This window comes from Sinocyclocheilus rhinocerous, unplaced genomic scaffold (assembly GCF_001515625.1).
Source record: "Sinocyclocheilus rhinocerous isolate Xijiao unplaced genomic scaffold, SAMN03320098_v1.1 scaffold919, whole genome shotgun sequence".
NCBI lineage: Eukaryota > Metazoa > Chordata > Actinopteri > Cypriniformes > Cyprinidae > Sinocyclocheilus > Sinocyclocheilus rhinocerous.
Genome location: NW_015637585.1, coordinates 941,217 through 960,385, shown reverse-complemented (window position 1 = coordinate 960,385; position 19,169 = coordinate 941,217). Strand labels below are relative to the sequence as shown.

The 19,169-nt window shown below is 37.0% G+C and overlaps 1 protein-coding gene across 1 annotated transcript in view; it reads left to right on the top strand.

The window, feature by feature from the left end:
* Positions 1 to 19,169, top strand: part of LOC107749193 (potassium voltage-gated channel subfamily KQT member 3-like) — a 40,762-nt gene that overhangs the window by 10,495 nt on the left and 11,098 nt on the right. The window contains exons 3-6 of the mRNA XM_016564293.1: positions 17,334 to 17,424; positions 17,518 to 17,644; positions 18,220 to 18,392; positions 18,704 to 18,877. Of these exons, the coding sequence (XP_016419779.1) occupies positions 17,334 to 17,424; positions 17,518 to 17,644; positions 18,220 to 18,392; positions 18,704 to 18,877 (565 nt within the window). The remainder of the gene's footprint in view (positions 1 to 17,333; positions 17,425 to 17,517; positions 17,645 to 18,219; positions 18,393 to 18,703; positions 18,878 to 19,169) is intronic.

Below are 19,169 nucleotides of genomic sequence, written 5' to 3'. Positions count from 1 at the left end.
AGGTCTGTGTACTCTGAGGGAAGTGTGGATGAGTGAGCTGATTCCTCCGTGAGTTTGACGGCTTGAACTGAGATTGCTGATTTGTTGCTCAGACACTTGACTTGACATGAAGGGTCCCACTGAATGATCCGACCCTCCTTCCAGAAGATGAGTGGGTCATGTTGTCGTAACCAGTGAAGTCCGAGAATTACCGGGTTATGTGGTGAAGTGATGATGTAGAAACTAATGCTCTCCGTGTGAAGGGTCCCGGTCTCCAAACATAAGTCCACGGTGGTGTGCATGACCTTTCCCTCACCCAGAGGACGTCCATCTAGCGCCTCCACTGCCAGCAGAGAATTGCAAGGGATTAGAAACGAGAGTCAGGTGCAGGGGCAATCAGAGCCAGGTATGTGAGTGTGTGTGTATGTGTGTGTAGTCCGGATGAAGTTCAAAACTCGGGAGAGATGGTGGTGAGCGGGAGGCACGGCGGGAGTCTTGTTCGTGACACATTACGTATGTACTCATTAATGCTCACAACACCCTATTTTGGGTAAAAAATAGGAAAGATAATACTTTTCTCTAAAGAAACAGGATTCCCAGAATTATCGTCATTGATATCGTTATCGCAATAAATACCAGAAATATTGTGATATATTTTTAAGCCCATATCGCCCATCCCTACCAACCAGCACACTTTTTATGTATCTGTCTGGCATCTTTAAACTGAAATTTCCAAAGCCAAGTTGTCTCTGATAGGTCAAAGTCAAAATGTGATGGGGAGTTGTGTAGTGAATAAAAGAGAATAGAATAGGGTTTGTAAATGCCTCATCAATAGATTGATATAGTAATGGTGGGTAGGTCTGGGCGGTATATCGAGTTTGTACGATATATCGATATATTTTTTATAAGCAATACGGTATGAGGCAATACTGTTTATATCGATATACAGTAGTTTTATACGAGCGCATCTAAAAAATATAGTGGAGGACACAAACTGAGCTGCTGCAGAGAAAGTGCATCATCCAATTTGTTCTAAACATGTGACTAGCTTTGTATTAAGAGCTTTAAAAACTCGTAAGATACAGTATAGTTTATAGTTTCGTTATGTATAGTTTAAAGCGGCTCGCCCCGTCAGATGCTCTGACAGAAAGGCTGCATGTACCGCTGACGGAGACGCTACTCGCGCTGTTTAATGTGTTTGAGATGTGCTGTTTTCCTTAATGCATTACTTACATTTCACTGGTATACTCTCCGTCTGTCAAATGTTAGAATGTCATGGAAATATTTCCATTTTGGTGTCAGAAATGTATAAGCCCTCTGCTTTGCGATTCTCCGCTAAGCTTCACAGACTTCATTTAGAATGAGCGCCTCCGCGTGCATGCGGCCACACAGACTGAGCGCAATGAAGTAGGAGCGCAATAAATAAAATATAAATTTTGCTGAAATATTTGTAGTTGGACAATAAATGTGACATATGTACATTTTTTAATCAACATGTAAGTGTATTTGTATGATACATATATATATATATATATATTACAAAAATGTAGAAAATACCGAGATAAAATACCGTATATCGCGATTCAGCCAAAAAATACAGAGATATGAATTTTTGCTCATATCGCCCAGCCCTAATGGTGGGATGGGATCAGCAGAGCTGCTTAGCTCAGTAAAAAAGAGGGTTTGGATTTCATATGTCCATTATACTTGCTATTTAAAATTTGACAGGATGTGTCTGATTTTTAGCATTGAGTTCTCACTTTGCCTTTGGCTATCGATTAGTGACCACCAACGTAAAACAGGGAATTGTAAAGCATATCTCAGAATGTAGAAATTCCTTGATCTATATCTCACGAAAGAACATCCCGCTTTTCTTGAACACACAGAAGATGTCAGCTTAACATTGTGATGTCTGTCAGCCATCAGCGATGGACGATGGCATCGTCTATCGGCCCAACCCTAATCTTGTATAAGATGTCAGTTGACGCATAAGGCTGATTTACTCTGAAGATTAAGACGGTGACATTAGTGTTGTGAAGAGTCACTGGCTTAATTAAACTTTCCATGTGCTTCATTAAATGAGTTTTGGAAAGGTGTCAGGTCGTGTATGAATAATGGTTGAAGCAGACTACATAAGTCAGGCCAATGATGATTAAATGAAACCACGCTCTTATGTTACCTTGGATATATGAAGTCAAAACCGGCCGGACTGAGTTGTAGGGTCTGATCATAGCTTGTGGGTAACAGGGGCCAAGGCCACTGACTGCACTCTTGGCTAGAAACTCTAAGTGGAATTTGATACTGGCAGCTAAATCACACTAACACAGGGAGCTCAGCAAATACATAACGTGAGAATTTATGGAGGTTGAATATGACAAGCTGCAGCATTTCCGAATGGGAGGGTGGTAGCAGCTTAATGGTTAAAGATCTGAGCTAGTAATATGAAGGTTGATGTGGTGATTCATAAAGTGGAGAGCTACTGGGATCCTCCATCACAATTTCACCCTTGAGAAAAGCACTTCACCCAGGGTTGCTCTGGGCAGGTGGTTCCTGTCATGAATATATTGTTAAGTTGCTTTGGGTAAGAAAGTGTCAGCTGAATGACTAATAAAATAACATGCTGGATGGATTCAAGAGGGCCAATGATGAGTGAGTTGCAGTAAACCAGTCTAGTAGCGGGTGGCTGCCGCAATGCAACGATAACTGAAGGTCAGTTGGACATCTAGGATAGTGTCCAGGGTTTGTCCTCACCTGGTGGTGATGACTGTGTGACCTTCAACCCGAGATGGCATGTGGGAGAGGTTTTGACTGGTTCGGAGGGGAGCTCAATGTCTTTCCAGTTTCACTGCTGATTAATGTTGATTCACAGCTTTTTACAGCAAACAGAACCGTCTACTCCTATTCCACACGAAGGTGAGCCCACCTAATCCATTCTCTCCATTGATCCAGCTGTTATCCATAATTAGAACAAATGTATGTTTAAAGTAACAGTCTCCACCTTCATTTTAAAACAAACCCTGAAGTCAAAATGTGTCATATTTGTTTTCAAGACTATCCATTAAACAAAATTATTTGGCGCAATTTTACACAGATACAAATACCAGAGTTTTTTTTCTAGTTTTATTATGTTTATAATTATAAAAAAAGTATCTGATATTTATGTTTATGCTAAACCAGCGTTTTTTTTTTTTAAGTTGCCAGCCACCACCAGCATTTTTTATCATTTTCACAAAATTTTCATGGCCCCCAGAATACTTTGTTGTATGAATATCTGAACATGCAATATGTCAAAAGAAAGAACTGAGCCTCTGCTTTTAAACAAACGAACCAACAAACAAAAACATTTTGTTCTAGCTTTGTACATTCTTTTTATCATCACTTGGATGTGCAACATTTTTAACAAAAAGCTGAAAAATTGTTTTTGTGAAAGACTATGCCTGGATCGGATTCAGAACAATGATCAAAACACAGATGGAGTCCATCAATATCACCAAAGCTTGCATGGTCCTATACCACTTTGTGGGTCGGCATTTCATTTGGTAACGTTAGTCAGTTTTGATTTATATTCTGTTTAATTCTTGATCGCATTATTTTGTAGGCTATATGCATCTGCTCACAGTATGAAATCGCTTGTTTCTGCTGCTTCTTCACCAGGGATTTAATTAATCTTTCAGAAGATGTGTAATAGCGCCTTCTACCATATAACAGTGAAAGCATGGAAAGCCAGATTATTCCATCAGTGGCGGGAAAGCTTTGTCTTATAAATGACAGAAATTTCTGTCAGTGGCAGGGAAAGAGTTAAAGATCTTGCTGCCCCCTAAATACTTTTTATTGAAGTGTAGCCAACTACTTTTTTAAGAGTACTGTACAGTGAAACTTCTCAAGCTGCTCATAATTTACTACTACAGTTAAAGATGCAGTATGTTTTTTGACTGAAAAAAATACTATAACATGTTTGCAGATATTTAGGAAACATGCTAAATTTACATAATAGTAGGGCTGCACAATTAATCGAATTTCTAATTGCGATTACAATTATGGATGCCACAACTATGTAATCGTTCAAAGTGGCAATTAATCGTTCAAAGTCCACTTATGTTATTCTGTGTACTTAAGATGCGTTTTTTCTTTTTTCGTTCAAAGTGGCAATTAATCGTTCAAAGTCCACTTATGTTATTCTGTGTACTTAAGATGCGTTTTTTCTTTTTACATGTTATCTTAAGGGTTTTTCCATTGTTTTAATTTTAGTTTTAGTATAACAATATAATACCATTCATATTTACTTTTTTTATACTTTAAAGAAGAAACCAATTAGTGGTCGACCGATATATCGCCAAGGCCGATATATCGGCCGATATTTGACATTTTTCAAATATCGGCATCGGCCGATAAGTTTTTCTGTTTGGCCGATGCGTTCGAGGCGGGACTTTTATTTTGACGGCGCGGAGCGCAGCAGTGCCTGAGCACTCAGTGCTCACATGATTCCCAATGCACACAAACTTCCCAGAATACTGAGTGCTCTGTTGGTTACAGTTTACTTCCATTTTAATTAGATTTTTATCAAATATTTATTTATTTGTAAAAAAATACATTGTCATCTAAAGTATAAGTATGTTTATTTTACAGATTTATTTTTTAATCCATTTTCAAATTATTTCAAATTTCTGAAATATTAATTAAAATAAATAAAATTATATTGGCTTTATATCGGCCACCCTGCTTTCCAAGATATCGGCTGTCAAAAAACCAATATCGGTCGACCACTAAAACCAATCCGATGTGTAGTTGACATTTGAAGCTTAATACTATTGAAAAGCACAAAAAAAATTTCAGTTAGAGTGTTTTCAGCTTGTTTATTTTCATATGAAAATACGGCATGCAGGTGCATCAAACAATGGTATAAACATCATTCAGTGTAAATTGTGATAATCGTAATTAATAATCGCAATTACAATTTCAAGGGAATAATCGACAATTATGATTTTTGTCATAATCGTGCAGCCCTACATAATAGTTTCTCTGAAAAACAACACTACAGCCAGTTATTCTAATTTGAAATGTGTGTTCTGTATCGGAATGTCCGTTTTTGTTTTGGTCTGTGTGATTCTGCTCACTGGCAATTTACCCAATATGATTTTGACAACCCGGGTTGCCAGTTGGTGGAAAATACAGCGTATTGCAGCCATGGAAGCCAGCAAACGAATTGGGCCAGAGATCACAGATTCTACCTAAACTAAAAAGCCTCGGCATCCAACTAAATAGCTCTGTGACCTGAGCCATATTAAAATGCGGATAAATCAACTCATCAACATACAGTTTAAGGCTCATCGCTTTCCATTGTTAATTGCACTCATTCCTGTTGCGTGTCCTCAATCTGGCAACTTGCATGAGCGTGGAGTCTGAGGAGGAGCAGGCAGGAGAAACAGCTCTGTCCAATATTTTGAATTTGGCCTGCAGTACTCATTTTAATTGCTAGTAGGGTTGGGTACCGAAACCCGGTGCCAATATGGCACCGGTACCTATGTAACCGGTATGTACTAGAACCGAATCAGAAAGCAGATTTCGGTGCCTCATTTCGGTGTCACTTAAGTGCCTGAGTGATCGATTGAAATATTTATCCGAAATGGACGTAAGAAGCATGGGCGTCGTTAGGCCATTTTTTAGCGGGGCTATAGCGATTAGCTCCATAAACTGTACACAAATTTGTGATCGCCTCAGAGTCAGTCCCCATTAAATTTCATATGAAAACTGCGACAGACTTCGTCTCCTCCCCGTCTTTCAGTGCGCTCTTCAATCCGCAGACCGCGGCCGCGCAGCGCGAGCGGACTCAAACAGAAACCGACGACACAAGGTGTGTGTTTATCGATAGATTGTTATAATATCTGTATCTGTGCAGTTCTTTGTCATAAATACAGTTTACAAAAGGTCACGAGAGAGCAATTGGTTTCCCATCTACTGTAAAGTTTTCGCTGCGTTCACCCCTCATCACACCACAGCTGTTTCCTCCAGCGAAAATCTAGCCCTTAACACATATGAATGCATACTTTATAAATGATCATGTTGCTATTTTAATTTGAAAATGTAATATTTAATATAAAACATATTACAGTGCATGTGGCATACCATACAGTCATTCACAGAACTGATTAAAGACAGTGACAGACAGCACTCAGTCAATTCACTCATTTTAACTAAATATCAGAGTGATTGACAGAGATACAGTAGAAACATTATGTGTGGTTTTGTATTAAATAATGACCCAGATCGTGAATACATTTATTAGCCTTAGAGTAAGGGAAGCACAAGCATTTTTTTAAAAGTATCGGTTCAGGCACCGTTTAGGCACCGGTACTGTTTTAAAAGTATCGATTTGGCACCAGTATCGTAAAAAACCCAATCGATACCCAACCCTAATTGCTAGCTGGGATTTTCGATGCTATTCTAGCTGGTTCTGGCTTCAAATAACTAGCTCAATTCAAAGAAAAATTAGTAAATTAGTTTTCTTACATTTGCAACAGGTGATTTACTTTAGTTTCCTTTTGCCTAAGCAGCAGTTTTACAGTGGGATAAAACTGGAAACACTAACGGCAGTATCACCTCACACATTTGCAGAAGGTGCAAAGTCTCTTCCTCCCTAAAATGCATTACCCAGCATTCTGAGGCAACATGGTGATTCCTCACCTCTAGTTGGCCTCCTCGGCAAGTGTGTGTGTATGTGTGTGAGTGTGACCTTCGCAGTCAGATAAAAGGTTAAAGGATTTGTTTCTCAAAGTGAGAGAAAATCCATTTATGTCATAGCCTATATGTACAGCTCTAGGCCAATGTACTCTGTCTCTTTCTTTAACACACACACACACACACACTCGCAATGTGGAGGTGTAAATATGTTTGTGTGAGCGCACGTGCTGTGTGTGTGCGCTCTCTGCGGTTCCGTAATTCACAGATCTTTTTATCACGGCAGGTTGTTGTGTTACTGAGTGAGAATGGAAATGGCGTGCTGTCAGAGTGGGAAATCCCTCTGTATGTGTGTGTGTGTGTTCAGATATGTGCCAACAAAATAATGTGTTCTTCTTTTTGCTTAGCAAACTTGTTTGTCAAACTGAATTAAAGATGCTGGAGAAGGTGGTTAGCTCATGGGACATGGTGCTCATCTGGGCAGCTTGAGTTTGAATCTAACATTTCAAATTCACATTCCCTAGCTTTCTTCCTATGATTTAATGTCCTTCTCTCTTCTGAACCTATAAATAAAAGAGACAAGAATCCACAAAAAGGTGTGTATAACACTACTTCTTTGCAACAACCGAATAGACTCCAGTTTTAAGATTGAATTGTGGTTTTTACAAGTAATTTGGTTTGTAAGCAAACATAGCTTTCTCCTGGAGACAGATTCTCACTATAATATGTGAGTAGTGTAGAGTAAATTTTGCCTGAAGCGAGGTGCATTTTTGTGTGTTGCTCCACTCACATATTCCAGTCCTCATGTTATGTCTATAGTCTGTTTTCATTAGTGAGACATTTCCCATAAAAGAGGCCAAGAATTTAATGGCAATTTGCTGATAAAGTCTTTAGCCTAATATGATAAGTGTATTATTAATATTTATTGCAAAATGGTTAAATGAATATTGTTTGTAGTACAGTGCCTGCAGTTGGATTTAAATTGAAATACAAGTAAAATTATATGAAATTAAAAGAAATTCGTTAGTGTATTTCAATAATATATTCATTTTCTAATATGAATCTCACATTAAAGTGATAGTTCACCGCAAAAAAAAAAAAATCTGTCATCATTTATCTGATCACCCTCAAATCATTGTAAACCTGCATGACTTACTTTCTTTTGTGGAACATAACATGTGAATTGAAAGACAGTGGTGTCCAAACAACATTGATTTTTATTGTATGGGAAAAAGCATTTTCAATTTATTTATAACGTTTTATTATGCATGTAACATATGGAGGATTTTCAGAAACTATAGATTATATTAATGAATATTTAAAATGTGAGATAATTTTATATGTAATTTTTCTGATATATTAAATTATATTAATAATGTTTTTGTAAATGTTGGAAACTGTAAACAGAATGTCACGCTACGGTGAGATAAACGCATGAAGAAGATGAAGATGAATGCAAATAGTCTTTACAGGCCGGACAGGCAGGATGCACATGTAGGGACGTAGTAGACCGGACGACAAACCGTGAACTGAACACAACTTAAATAGGCGGGCTGATGAGGGTAATTAATGACACACACCTGAACCAAATGACAGTCAGACATGAGGGAAAACTAGGTCACACAGAACACATGGGGGATCAAAACACAACAAAACGTCCAAGAGTGTTACACAGAACATATGAATTTCTGAACATGAACTTATTAACAATTTGTTGTTTTATGAAAAAACGAATGAAATTCTGCTTTTGTGTAGCTGTTGAATTTCTTTGAATTGCAGTTCAGTAAATTTAGCATGCTGTGGGGTGTGGCCAATTCAATTCAAATTCTAGATCATGTATTTAAAGGGAACCAATTATTAAAGGGATAGTTCACCCCAAAAATCTCTCATCATTTACTCACCCTTCCAAACCTGAGTGTTCCTTTAAATCAGTGGGTTTTAAACTCAATTCCTGGTGGGCCACAGCTCTGCAGAGTTTAGCTCCAACCACGTCCAAATCACACCTGCTTGGAAGTTTCTAGTGATACTGCAGACCTTGATTAGCTGGATCAGGTGTGTTTGATTAGGGTTGGAGCTAAAATGTGCAGAGCTGTGGCCCTCCAGGAATTGAGTTTGAGACCAATGCTTTAAATGTTGACATTTTCTAAACCTGTTAACTTTTAATTAATGCGGAAAGCAAACTCCTAAAGGCACATCAGTACAGCAGAAATAGAAGTAGGTACTCTCTGTACAGGTGAACGTAACCGGCTGAATACAGAATTCGTTTGAAGCTTTTTAAGGGAAGCATAAAATGATCTACCACTGATTGATCTTGCTGAGTTTAATGAGGCCATGAGCGCCGGCTCTGCCACACACACACACATACATATCTGCCTGAGTCAGGTCTGTCTGGGTAAAAGAGTCCCCAAATGTACTGGACAAGCAACCAGGTCCAATTCCCTCAAGCTCCAAATCTTTGCCTACTCTGACAGAATGACTTGCAATAAGTCTGAAATGCTGCTTGTCATGTGAAAGAAGCGGTCATTCAGCAGACCTTTTTATCCAAAGCAGCTTACGGAACATTTATTACAGGGACAATCTCCCTGGTGCCTTGCTCAAAAGCACAGCAGTGATCGCTCATGAGTCATTTTGCTTTCTGGCTCCAAGTTTTATGCGGCATCACCTTTCTAAGAAGTTCTGTTGCTGTAAAGTACTGGTGAAGTAGTGAATATGGTCAAAAGTGAGCGGCTTGATGTAAGGCCATCAGGGGCTTCCTTCCTGTTTGGAGCTCTTTATTATATCTGTTCTATATTAGATCTGTTCGTTTCTTCCATATATTTAAGCTAAAAGCTCTGCCAAATCATATTCTAATCTTATTCTAGTTTTGCTTCAGGACACCCAGTTCAGGATTCTACATTAGACATCAGTGGCTATGCAAGATAAGCGCAAAAACATCCAAGTTTCTGAATATTATATAGCCCTGCATCTTGAAAAAAAAAACTAATATTACCTAATTTGATGATGCTGACCCTTTTCCATTTTTTTTTCTTCCACAAAATAAGAATGAAGACGTAGGGTAGAGTGGGGGGAAACACCCCTTATGATATGAGATTAATAAAGCCTGTAGATAGGAAGTACATGTTATCTAAGAAAAATATAATTATATTTTCAGAATGATGTAATTTTTTGTTTCAAACCTAGTGGGTGGGGTAAAATGCCCCCGGGGGCATGGCTTAATTACTGTAGTTACTCTGTTCTGAACATCACATCCTTTGTTTTTCTATCAAATGTATTCTAACTAGTTGGTTGAACAAAAATATTTGGACTTTATATTTAAAAATGATCTCAAGTTAACATCAGGTAGATAGTTAGCTAGCCAGTTAGCATCAGCTAACTATATTTTTCAAATACGTAATTATTTTGTTATTCATAATTATCGATTATATTCTTTTTAATTTTAAGCAAAAAAAGCCTGTACTCTGATTTTGCTGTAAATGTATAAAGCAAATTGCTTTGTCAGACTGGGGGGCATTTTACCCCATCTGTGGGGCAAAACGCCCCTTGGTACAAAATTAAAGGGATAGTTCACCCAAAAATGAAAATTTTATGTTTATCTGCTTACCCCCAGGGCATCCAAGATGTAGGTGACTTTGTTTCTTCAGTAGAACACATATGATGATTTTTAACTTTAACCGTTGCAGTCTATCAGTCGTATAATGCATGGCAATGGTAACAAAATCTATGAGAGTAAAAAAAACATGCACAGACAAATCCAAATTAAACCCTGCGGCTCGTGACGACACATTGATGTCCTAAGACACGAAACGATCGGTTTGTGCCAGAAACCAAACAGTATTTATATAAATTTTTACCTCTAATACAACACTGTGTCCAACTGTCTTTGGGCGCGCGCAGATATGATCAAGCTTGGTGGAGTAGACTCATTTAGATCAATATAATCATTTGGTTTGGGGCATTTAATGGGATAAAATAAGATCTTCACCTTTGTTAAAAGTGAAAATGCATTGAAATGCATAATTTTTTTGTAAAAAAGTGTGATTGGCAAGAGCAATATTTTTGGAATTGGCACTCCAAAATTAGACAAAAGTAACAATTATTTTTCATTCAGCAAATATTGATGCAGGCCAATGTTATTTATGTTTATGAATATTATGCAAATGTATTCAATAGAGTAAAAAATTGATTTAATTTGATTTAAAAATAGCATCTTTCAGTATATCTCTGTCTTTTTCTCTCTCTATTTGCTATGACCGCTTTACTGCCTCCTCAAGCACACAGTCATGTGACATGTTTCCACGGTAACATCACCTTGTGCAGCGGAGGAGGGCTGCTCAACTGTCTGCCGATGAACATACACACTTCCAGCATATTTACACCACTCAGCCTCCTCACCGCACAGACACACTTACACGCACTTCTAACTGAAGCAGTTGCTGTGCAACCGACAGTAAACAAAAATAAGGGAGTAAGTGTCAGAGTGTGTGTGAGCGTTCATGCTCGTGTATGTGTGTGTGATAGTGAGTGCATGTGTTTTATTTCCTATGCATGACACAGGGATGTGCTCCACAGCTTCTGTTGCTCAGCAACTGTCCCAAATTAGAGCCACAGCTAAAAGTGAACAAACAGATTATGCCTACACATGAAGACTGTGTGTTTGGCTTACACGTACATGACGCCTTATGCACATGGAAATGTGGAAGTCTATGCGTATGGTATGTGTATGAGTGATTCTGGTGCCGTAGGCAAGATGGGATATGTAAATGTGCTAAAAAGTACAAGTACCTTTGTTGATGTTGTTTTGTAACAGTACTATCTACATGTATTTGCTAATAAATAAAATAAAACAAATTGATTTTATATATTATATTTTTAAATAATTTTATTTTTTATTTTACCAGCTAAATGGAACACACATATATATATATGTATGTGTGATGTTTAATATTATATTAAAATAATTATTTATTTATTATTTATATCTCTAATGGATGTTTTTGTGTTATCACATTGCATTTTTGACATAAAATAAAACATTTTATATTTTAAATATTTATTTTATGCATACTATTATATATTTGATATAATATTTCATATGATTTAATCACAACTGTCCAATTTAATCTCAGTGGATGTTATCACATTACATTTCTGACAGTTTTTACAGCATTTCATTTGTTTACTAGAAAAATTCACAGAACACCTATACTGCCCCTGAGAAAAAGTAACTGAATTGGTCTTGAAATCAAGAAAGGAAAAAAAATCTTGTTTGGCACTTGGCGGTTAGATTTAGGAGACTATCACAGGCAGACTTTACTGCAGCCTGCCATGTTGAATTTAAATGGACAAACCTTTTTTGAGATGAGTGTTCACATGTTCACATGCCCCAATTAAAGAAACAACTGAAGAAAATTTGAGCTACTTTAGTTTGGAAAGGGTTACAAAGTCCATTTCTTGGCCTCTGTTGAACCACAGTGCAATCGGGATGAGGAAAAACCAATGCATATGTGAGAGACGTTTTCCCGCATTTTCTCTCAGTGAGATGCGGAGACAGATGTCTGTATGTTAATGCACTGTGTGTGTATTGTCTGTCTCAGAAGATCAAAGTATCTGAGTTTCTTTTATCCTTACACCATTACCTGCGAATAGAGTAGTGGTGAATATTCCCAGAAGTGGTTGACTGGACAAAAATTTCTCCCAAGAACACGGCAGCTCCTGATCCGGGTGTGGCCTTGTTAAAGTTCTGAGTCTGAACAAACTTGTGGAGGTGTTTAGTTGCAGTTAATTGTCATCCAAGCAGATATTAGGTTTAATGTGGCATTTACTTTTTGAGTGTATGTTCACTATATTTACTTTTCCATTTAGGTTCTTTTTGTGCAACATTACATTTTGTTTCAAAAACTACAACCATTAAGATATCTAAAAAAAATCACAAAGGGGGCACATACCTCATGGCTCTCTGATAAGTCATTTCAAGACATAATACACATTTTCAGTTCAGTTTGTCTAAATAATACAAATAACCCTGCAGCATTAGTATTTTAAAATCAGCCAAACAAAATAGACCTGGAAACCCATTTTGGGGGGTTTTAAAGCTCTTGTCTGCACATGCTTGCTGCTTTGTGCTCTGGTCTCTGGTGAGAGCTGTAATCTGCTGTTCCCTGAAATCAGCAGAGAAATACTGTGCTTTTAACATCCACCTCACTAATAACCTCTAATGGGGCTACATCTCTCTCTCTCTCTCTCTCTCTCTCTGGCTCCTTCTCTTTTCCTCACAAGTACTACAGAATAATTCACTCTTGTATCCAGCATGCTATGGGGCAGAACCGCACGGCTGTGTGTGTATGTGTGTGTTTTATTATAAATGTTGATGTGTCCTGTTATGACTCACCTCATATATTGATGCTCCCATTACAGCCAATATGCCCTCAACATCGATCAGACAAACAGCCAAGTTACACACACATTCTCACAGATGCACATGTACACACACACATTACTCTCACAGCATTACCAAGACAGAACACAGGCATAGGGAAGCTTCCATGACAGACTCTCTCTTTCGAAGACATGCACAGTATTTTGGGTTTTGGGCAATTTATGTTTCCTGCACTTCTGCTGTTCTCTTGATCTTTATGTTTTAGACCCAAAAAGAGACTGAAATGAGAAATACTGTAGAATTTCGTTCTGTAGAATAGAGTATATCCCTCGGGAACGGCTAACGTTCTGGCAAGTTGTAAACAAACGTTCTTTCAGTAAAGTTAATAGAATGTTAATTGAAAGTTATCTGGTCTTTAACAATGTTTTCAAAACAATAGCACAAAAACATTATTTATAGATCATTCATGGAACATTTTTCTGAAACGTTTTAGTTGGACATTCGTCTAACATTTTTTAAATGTTACTACTTGTTTCAGAATGTTCAGAGACGTAACACTACGTTACGTAACATTCCCTTAATGTTTACAAAATAATAAAATGGAATGTTCCCTTAACGTTCATATATAACCAAAATTATTATTTTTTGAATATTTAAAAAACTGGGCCTCTATGGTAAATTGTAACAGTAGTAGATTAATTAGTAGTAGTAGCACTGATCATGTTTACCTAGGGCTGGACAATAATTCAATATCAATATGTATCGCGATATAATTTTTTTCAATAACGGTGATATGATTTTTAAACACATTTCCGATATTTCGATATACATTACTGGTGTTTCCCATAACGTACATTGATTTATTTGTGCTGTTTGACTTCGTTGAATAAACATGAGCACTACACGTTTCAAAATCAAAACGCGGTGCGGGTGTTTTATATGAATGTATCTCTGAAGGGAACAGACTGTCTTCAGAAAAGTTTCGATGAGATTTTCATTTTTATCTGATAAAGTAGAGTTCATAAGCAGAGCTGCTTTGATTACAGCCGTTACCGGGGAAACCGCTAGTTTCATCACTCTAAAAGCGCCTCCTGCTGGCAGAGAATGAATTTGCGTTTTCAATAAGCCCGTCTCCAGCAACATTTCCAGTTTTTGTCAATATTTAAAACAGTTGAGTAAATTTTTTTTCAGGATTCTTTGATGAATAGAAAGATCCAAAGATCAGCATTTATCTGAAATAAAAAGCTTTTGTAACATTATACACTATTCCATTCAGTATAATTTTTATTATTTTTTTGGGAAAGAAATTATAGAAATTAATACTTTTATTTAGCAAGGATGCTTAAAATTGATGAAAAGTGATGATAAAGGCATTTATAATGTTACAAAAGATTTATATTTCAGATAAATAGTGTTCATATCGATATCGGAATTATATTGTATCGACCGAAATTAAGAAATATATCGTGATATAAATTTTGGCCATATCGTCCAGCCCTATGTTTACCCCATAATTAATATGCATTCTCAAAAAATATACCTTGTCTCTGCATTGCCGATGGTCTTATTTGGTTTTTAGTTAGCACACTGCATAGTTGCCTCCATTCAGTGGAGTATAAAATGATCCCAGATTTTACTGTATCCACTTACCAGCTTAATCACTATTGATTGGTGTGGATTGCTCTCGCCAACCTCTATATTCAACAAACATCTTTAACAATTCTTTGTAAACAGCACTGAGTGGGTCATTTTACGAACAATCAGATTTTCCTTGATGTTGTTGGATAAAAGAGTCTAATATACTGTGGAAACATACTGGAACTTTTAAAACTTCCTGTCAATACAAAAAGAGCTTTTATTGAAACCAAGCTGCACAAATGACTCGTTATAAACATCCGCAACTTTATCAGACAAATTAAAGCATCAACACGTGATGACACCTATAGGGTGATCAGACACTTGTTGCTGGAATTTTTGTTTTGTGTTTTTTGTCTTATGTATCTTGTTTTTTGCAAGGAAGTTTTCAAAGTTTTAGTATTTTTCCACAGTTTTGTTTTGTTTGTTTTTTGTTTTGTTTTTGTTTTGTTTTGTTTTGTTTTTGCTTTGCTTTGTTTTTCTTAGATTTTTTTGTTTTGTTTTTGGGTTTTTTGCTTTGCTTTGCTTTTTTGTTTAGTTTTTTTGCTTTGCTTTTTTGTTTTGTTTTTGTTTTGTTTTGTTTTTGCTTTGCTTTGTTTTTCTTAGATTTTTTTGTTTTGTTTTTGTTTTTTTGGCTTTGCTTTGCTTTTTTGTTTAGTTTTTTTGCTTTGCTTTTTTGTTTTGTTTTGTTTTGTTTTTTGTGATTCTCTATGTTGGGGAATACTTTAATTGAAACCAAGCTGCAAAAATGACTCAACTCACAGAGACTGTTCTCAACTTTGTAACCTCAGACAAATGAATGCATCAGCACATGACTATCAACGGTTACACATCAGTGATGCCTATTGGGTGATCACACACATGTATCTTGTTGCTGGAATGCAGTCATCTGATTTGATTATGAAATAAGACACCACCATTATTTTTCAAGCTTTGACATTATAGACCTCACAAACATTTGATTATGTAATATTAGATGCATTGCTCACCTCACACCAAAAATTCCCTGTGAAATTTTAATGGTCAAAGAGAGCAGAAAAGTTTAACAATAATTATGCTAAAATTATTTATTTTATTTATTTATATTTATATATTTTTGTATTGTTTTATTTTTTTTGTCTTTTTAATAATATTTAATAAAAATTATAAAAAAAATTATTGTGTGGATAACACTTTATATGTGGATTTATTTATCTCAAACACATTCGCTTGATCAAATTTTTAAGCCTAAATTAGTTATATATAGTCATATTTTTTCATAATCATCTCTACATTCTAGGTTGTAGAGCGGTTTTCTCTCTTAATAGCCATTTTCATTAAGAACATAATCATATTTTAGAGCAACAGTTGAGAATGAGCACCCTGAGAGTCGTGGCATTCCATTGTTCTGTTGAGGGAAGCATCACTCTTCAAGAAAACCCTGCACACTTCAGTCGACACACAGTAAGAGAGAGAGTAGTATGACCATTATAGGTTATTAGTGTGCTGATGTTAAAAGCTTTCACTGGAGACCAGATGCTGAGCATGTAGCAGTGTGTATGACTGTGTATATGTGTGTGTGATGAATATGTGTAACCATGGAAACAGCACAGATATAACCTACAAATGCAAAACCATAGAAACTGACAACAGGTCAACTGACGAATAGAGTGAGGACGATAAGGGAAATATGTGAGTCTGCATGTGTGCTCTGCTGGATGCCACACAGTACAGCTAGATTCCCAGATGTAACAGAACAACACTGCAGAAAATGGCATCGGAGGACAGTCACTTGCATACACAAATCATTACACACATTTATTGGTTGGTCTGAATGTAAGCTTACAGTCGATTGTGAGAAAGTGTTGGACTAAACAGTTCTATACAGAACTGCATACTTTACCAGAGATGAGTATCTAATTTCACTGGAAGAAAAAAAAAAAAAAACGTTTTGAAAAATGAGACATGCATAGGCGAATAATAAGATAAGCGTTGATTTATCGCATTGATAGGAAGAATTTTTATTTCATGCCAACTTGGTTTTTGCTGAAAACAGTCTCCTTCACTCTTACTCTATTATGCTTCTTTTATGGTGTCTTTTTTGTCTTTTTGTGGAGCATACAAATCATATTATGGGTTTCTAAAGACGTGTGGGCGAGTAAATGACAGAATTTAAAGTTTCTTTTCAGTTCTCATAATTAAATATCCAGGTTAGCGAGCACAGCATGCATCTTTGTTTGGCTTGATATTCAGGAAGGAAAATTAATGAGGCATCCTATACAGTATACAGTAGCACCAGGTTTCTGATTACCTGTTGTAAAAAAAAATAAGCTTGTAAATCTTACCAGCTCAGCATCTGGTAATAGGATTTTTGTGCAAGTGTGTGTGAGAAGGGAGGATATATCCAATACATCCCTCTCTCTCCCAATACAGTGCAGTATATTCACCAGCCCCCTCTGCTGGTAAAATGGTGCCATGAGCGTTTATATCTAAAGGTAGCAGGTCTTTCCGAGATAGAAAAAAAAAAAGAAAAGATTTTATCATGACTCAGCTGAGGTATCCATAGCAACTAAAAAAGATATTCATTCCGTTTTTTTCCCCACAGCTCTATCTATCTATCTATCTATCTACCTACCTATCTATACACTGAATGAAGCTCCCGCTCACTCTCTGTTTTCTGAATTTCTAGGTTTCTGATTGTTTTGGGATGCCTGATTCTGTCAATTTTAACAACGTTCAAAGAGCATGAGAAAGATTCGGCTCACTGGCTGCTGATTCTGGTGAGTGTGTGCCTTATGTTCATAGCCAATGCAGTGTTTGTGTGTGAGATTTAATGGTTGAGAGGAATATGACAATGTTTCTCTCACCTGTAGGAGACATTTACAATCTTTATTTTTGGAGGCGAGTTTGCATTGAGGATATGGGCTGCCGGCTGCTGCTGTCGATATAAGGGCTGGAGAGGACGGCTCAAATTCGCCCGCAAACCGCTGTGTGTCCTGGGTGAGTTAAACACACTGACCCAAACGAACACAGTCACACTGAAACATACACATACAGTATGCACATACGTACACAACTACATTCAAACGTTTGGGAGTTTTTTGAAAGAAAGTAATTTCATTCAGCAAAGACACATTAAATTGATCAAAAGTGACAGTAAAGGCATTTATAATGTTACAAAAGATTTCTATTTCAAATAAATGCTGTTTTCTGAACTTTCCATTCATCAATAATCCTGAAAAAATGTGTCACAGTTTCCATAACAATATTAAGCAGCACAGCTGTTTTCAACATTGATAATAAGAAATGTTTCTTGAAAATTAAATCAGCATATTAGAATGATTTCTGAAGGCTCATGTGACACTGAAGACTGGAGTAACAATACTGAAAAATTCAGCTTTGCCATCGGAGGAATAAATTACATTTTAAAATATATTCAAATAGAAAATGTTTATTTTAAATTGTAATAATATTTCACAATATTACAATTTTTATTGTATTTTTAATCAAATACAGGCAGCTTTAATGAGCATAAGAGGCTATATGTTCTCTATGTTCTCTCTCTATGTTGTCAGATATCTTTGTACTGATTGCTTCGGTGCCGGTGGTTGCCGTACGAAACCAGGGAAATGTGTTGGCCACGTCGCTGCGCAGTCTGCGCTTCCTGCAGATCCTTCGAATGCTACGAATGGACCGCCGCGGAGGCACCTGGAAACTGCTAGGATCTGCAATATACACACACAGCAAGGTATCCACACACATGATGTGATGTACGCCAACAGGCCATTCCCTCTTGATCAACATCTAAGAGCACGTCTTGCTTGTTCAAATCATGTCAAGCATGCTCAAATAAACTGATGGGGTCGGCAATGTGCACACAATCCCAAGTAGACGCACATTCATTCCTCAAAAATGCTATGGTCTGCGATACACAGACGTTCAAAGTACATACGCAAGCACAAACAATCAGATATCAGTGTCTGGTGAAGTTTGATCTCAGTACTGCTGTGTGTGTGTGTGTGTGTGTGTGTGTGTTTCCCGGCTGGTGTGTGCGGTCAGGAGCTGATTACAGCGTGGTACATCGGCTTCCTGTCATTGATCCTGGCTTCTTTCCTGGTGTACCTGGTTGAGAAGGATGATGTCACCGTGGAGCCATCATACACTGAGGGCCCCTCCCCAACACCAGCCCCACAGGACTTTGACACCTATGCAGACGCCCTCTGGTGGGGACTGGTGAGAGAGACACACTGCACTCGCATTCAGAACTTTCTTTAAGTTGATTTGAGAATGCCTTTTAAATTAATTCAAACTGAGGTAGCAAACTCAGATTTTGGATATAAGGAAGTAAAGTAAATATCTATCTCTATCTATCTATCTATCTATCTCGACAAAAAGCCAATAAGATTTTTCCATTATTATACCAGGATTATCGCAAAAAATAAACTTTGTGTTCAATCAAAGTTCATGAAATTACACGTTTTGTCCATCAAGATAATCTTCACAAAATAATATAACTTTGATGAAT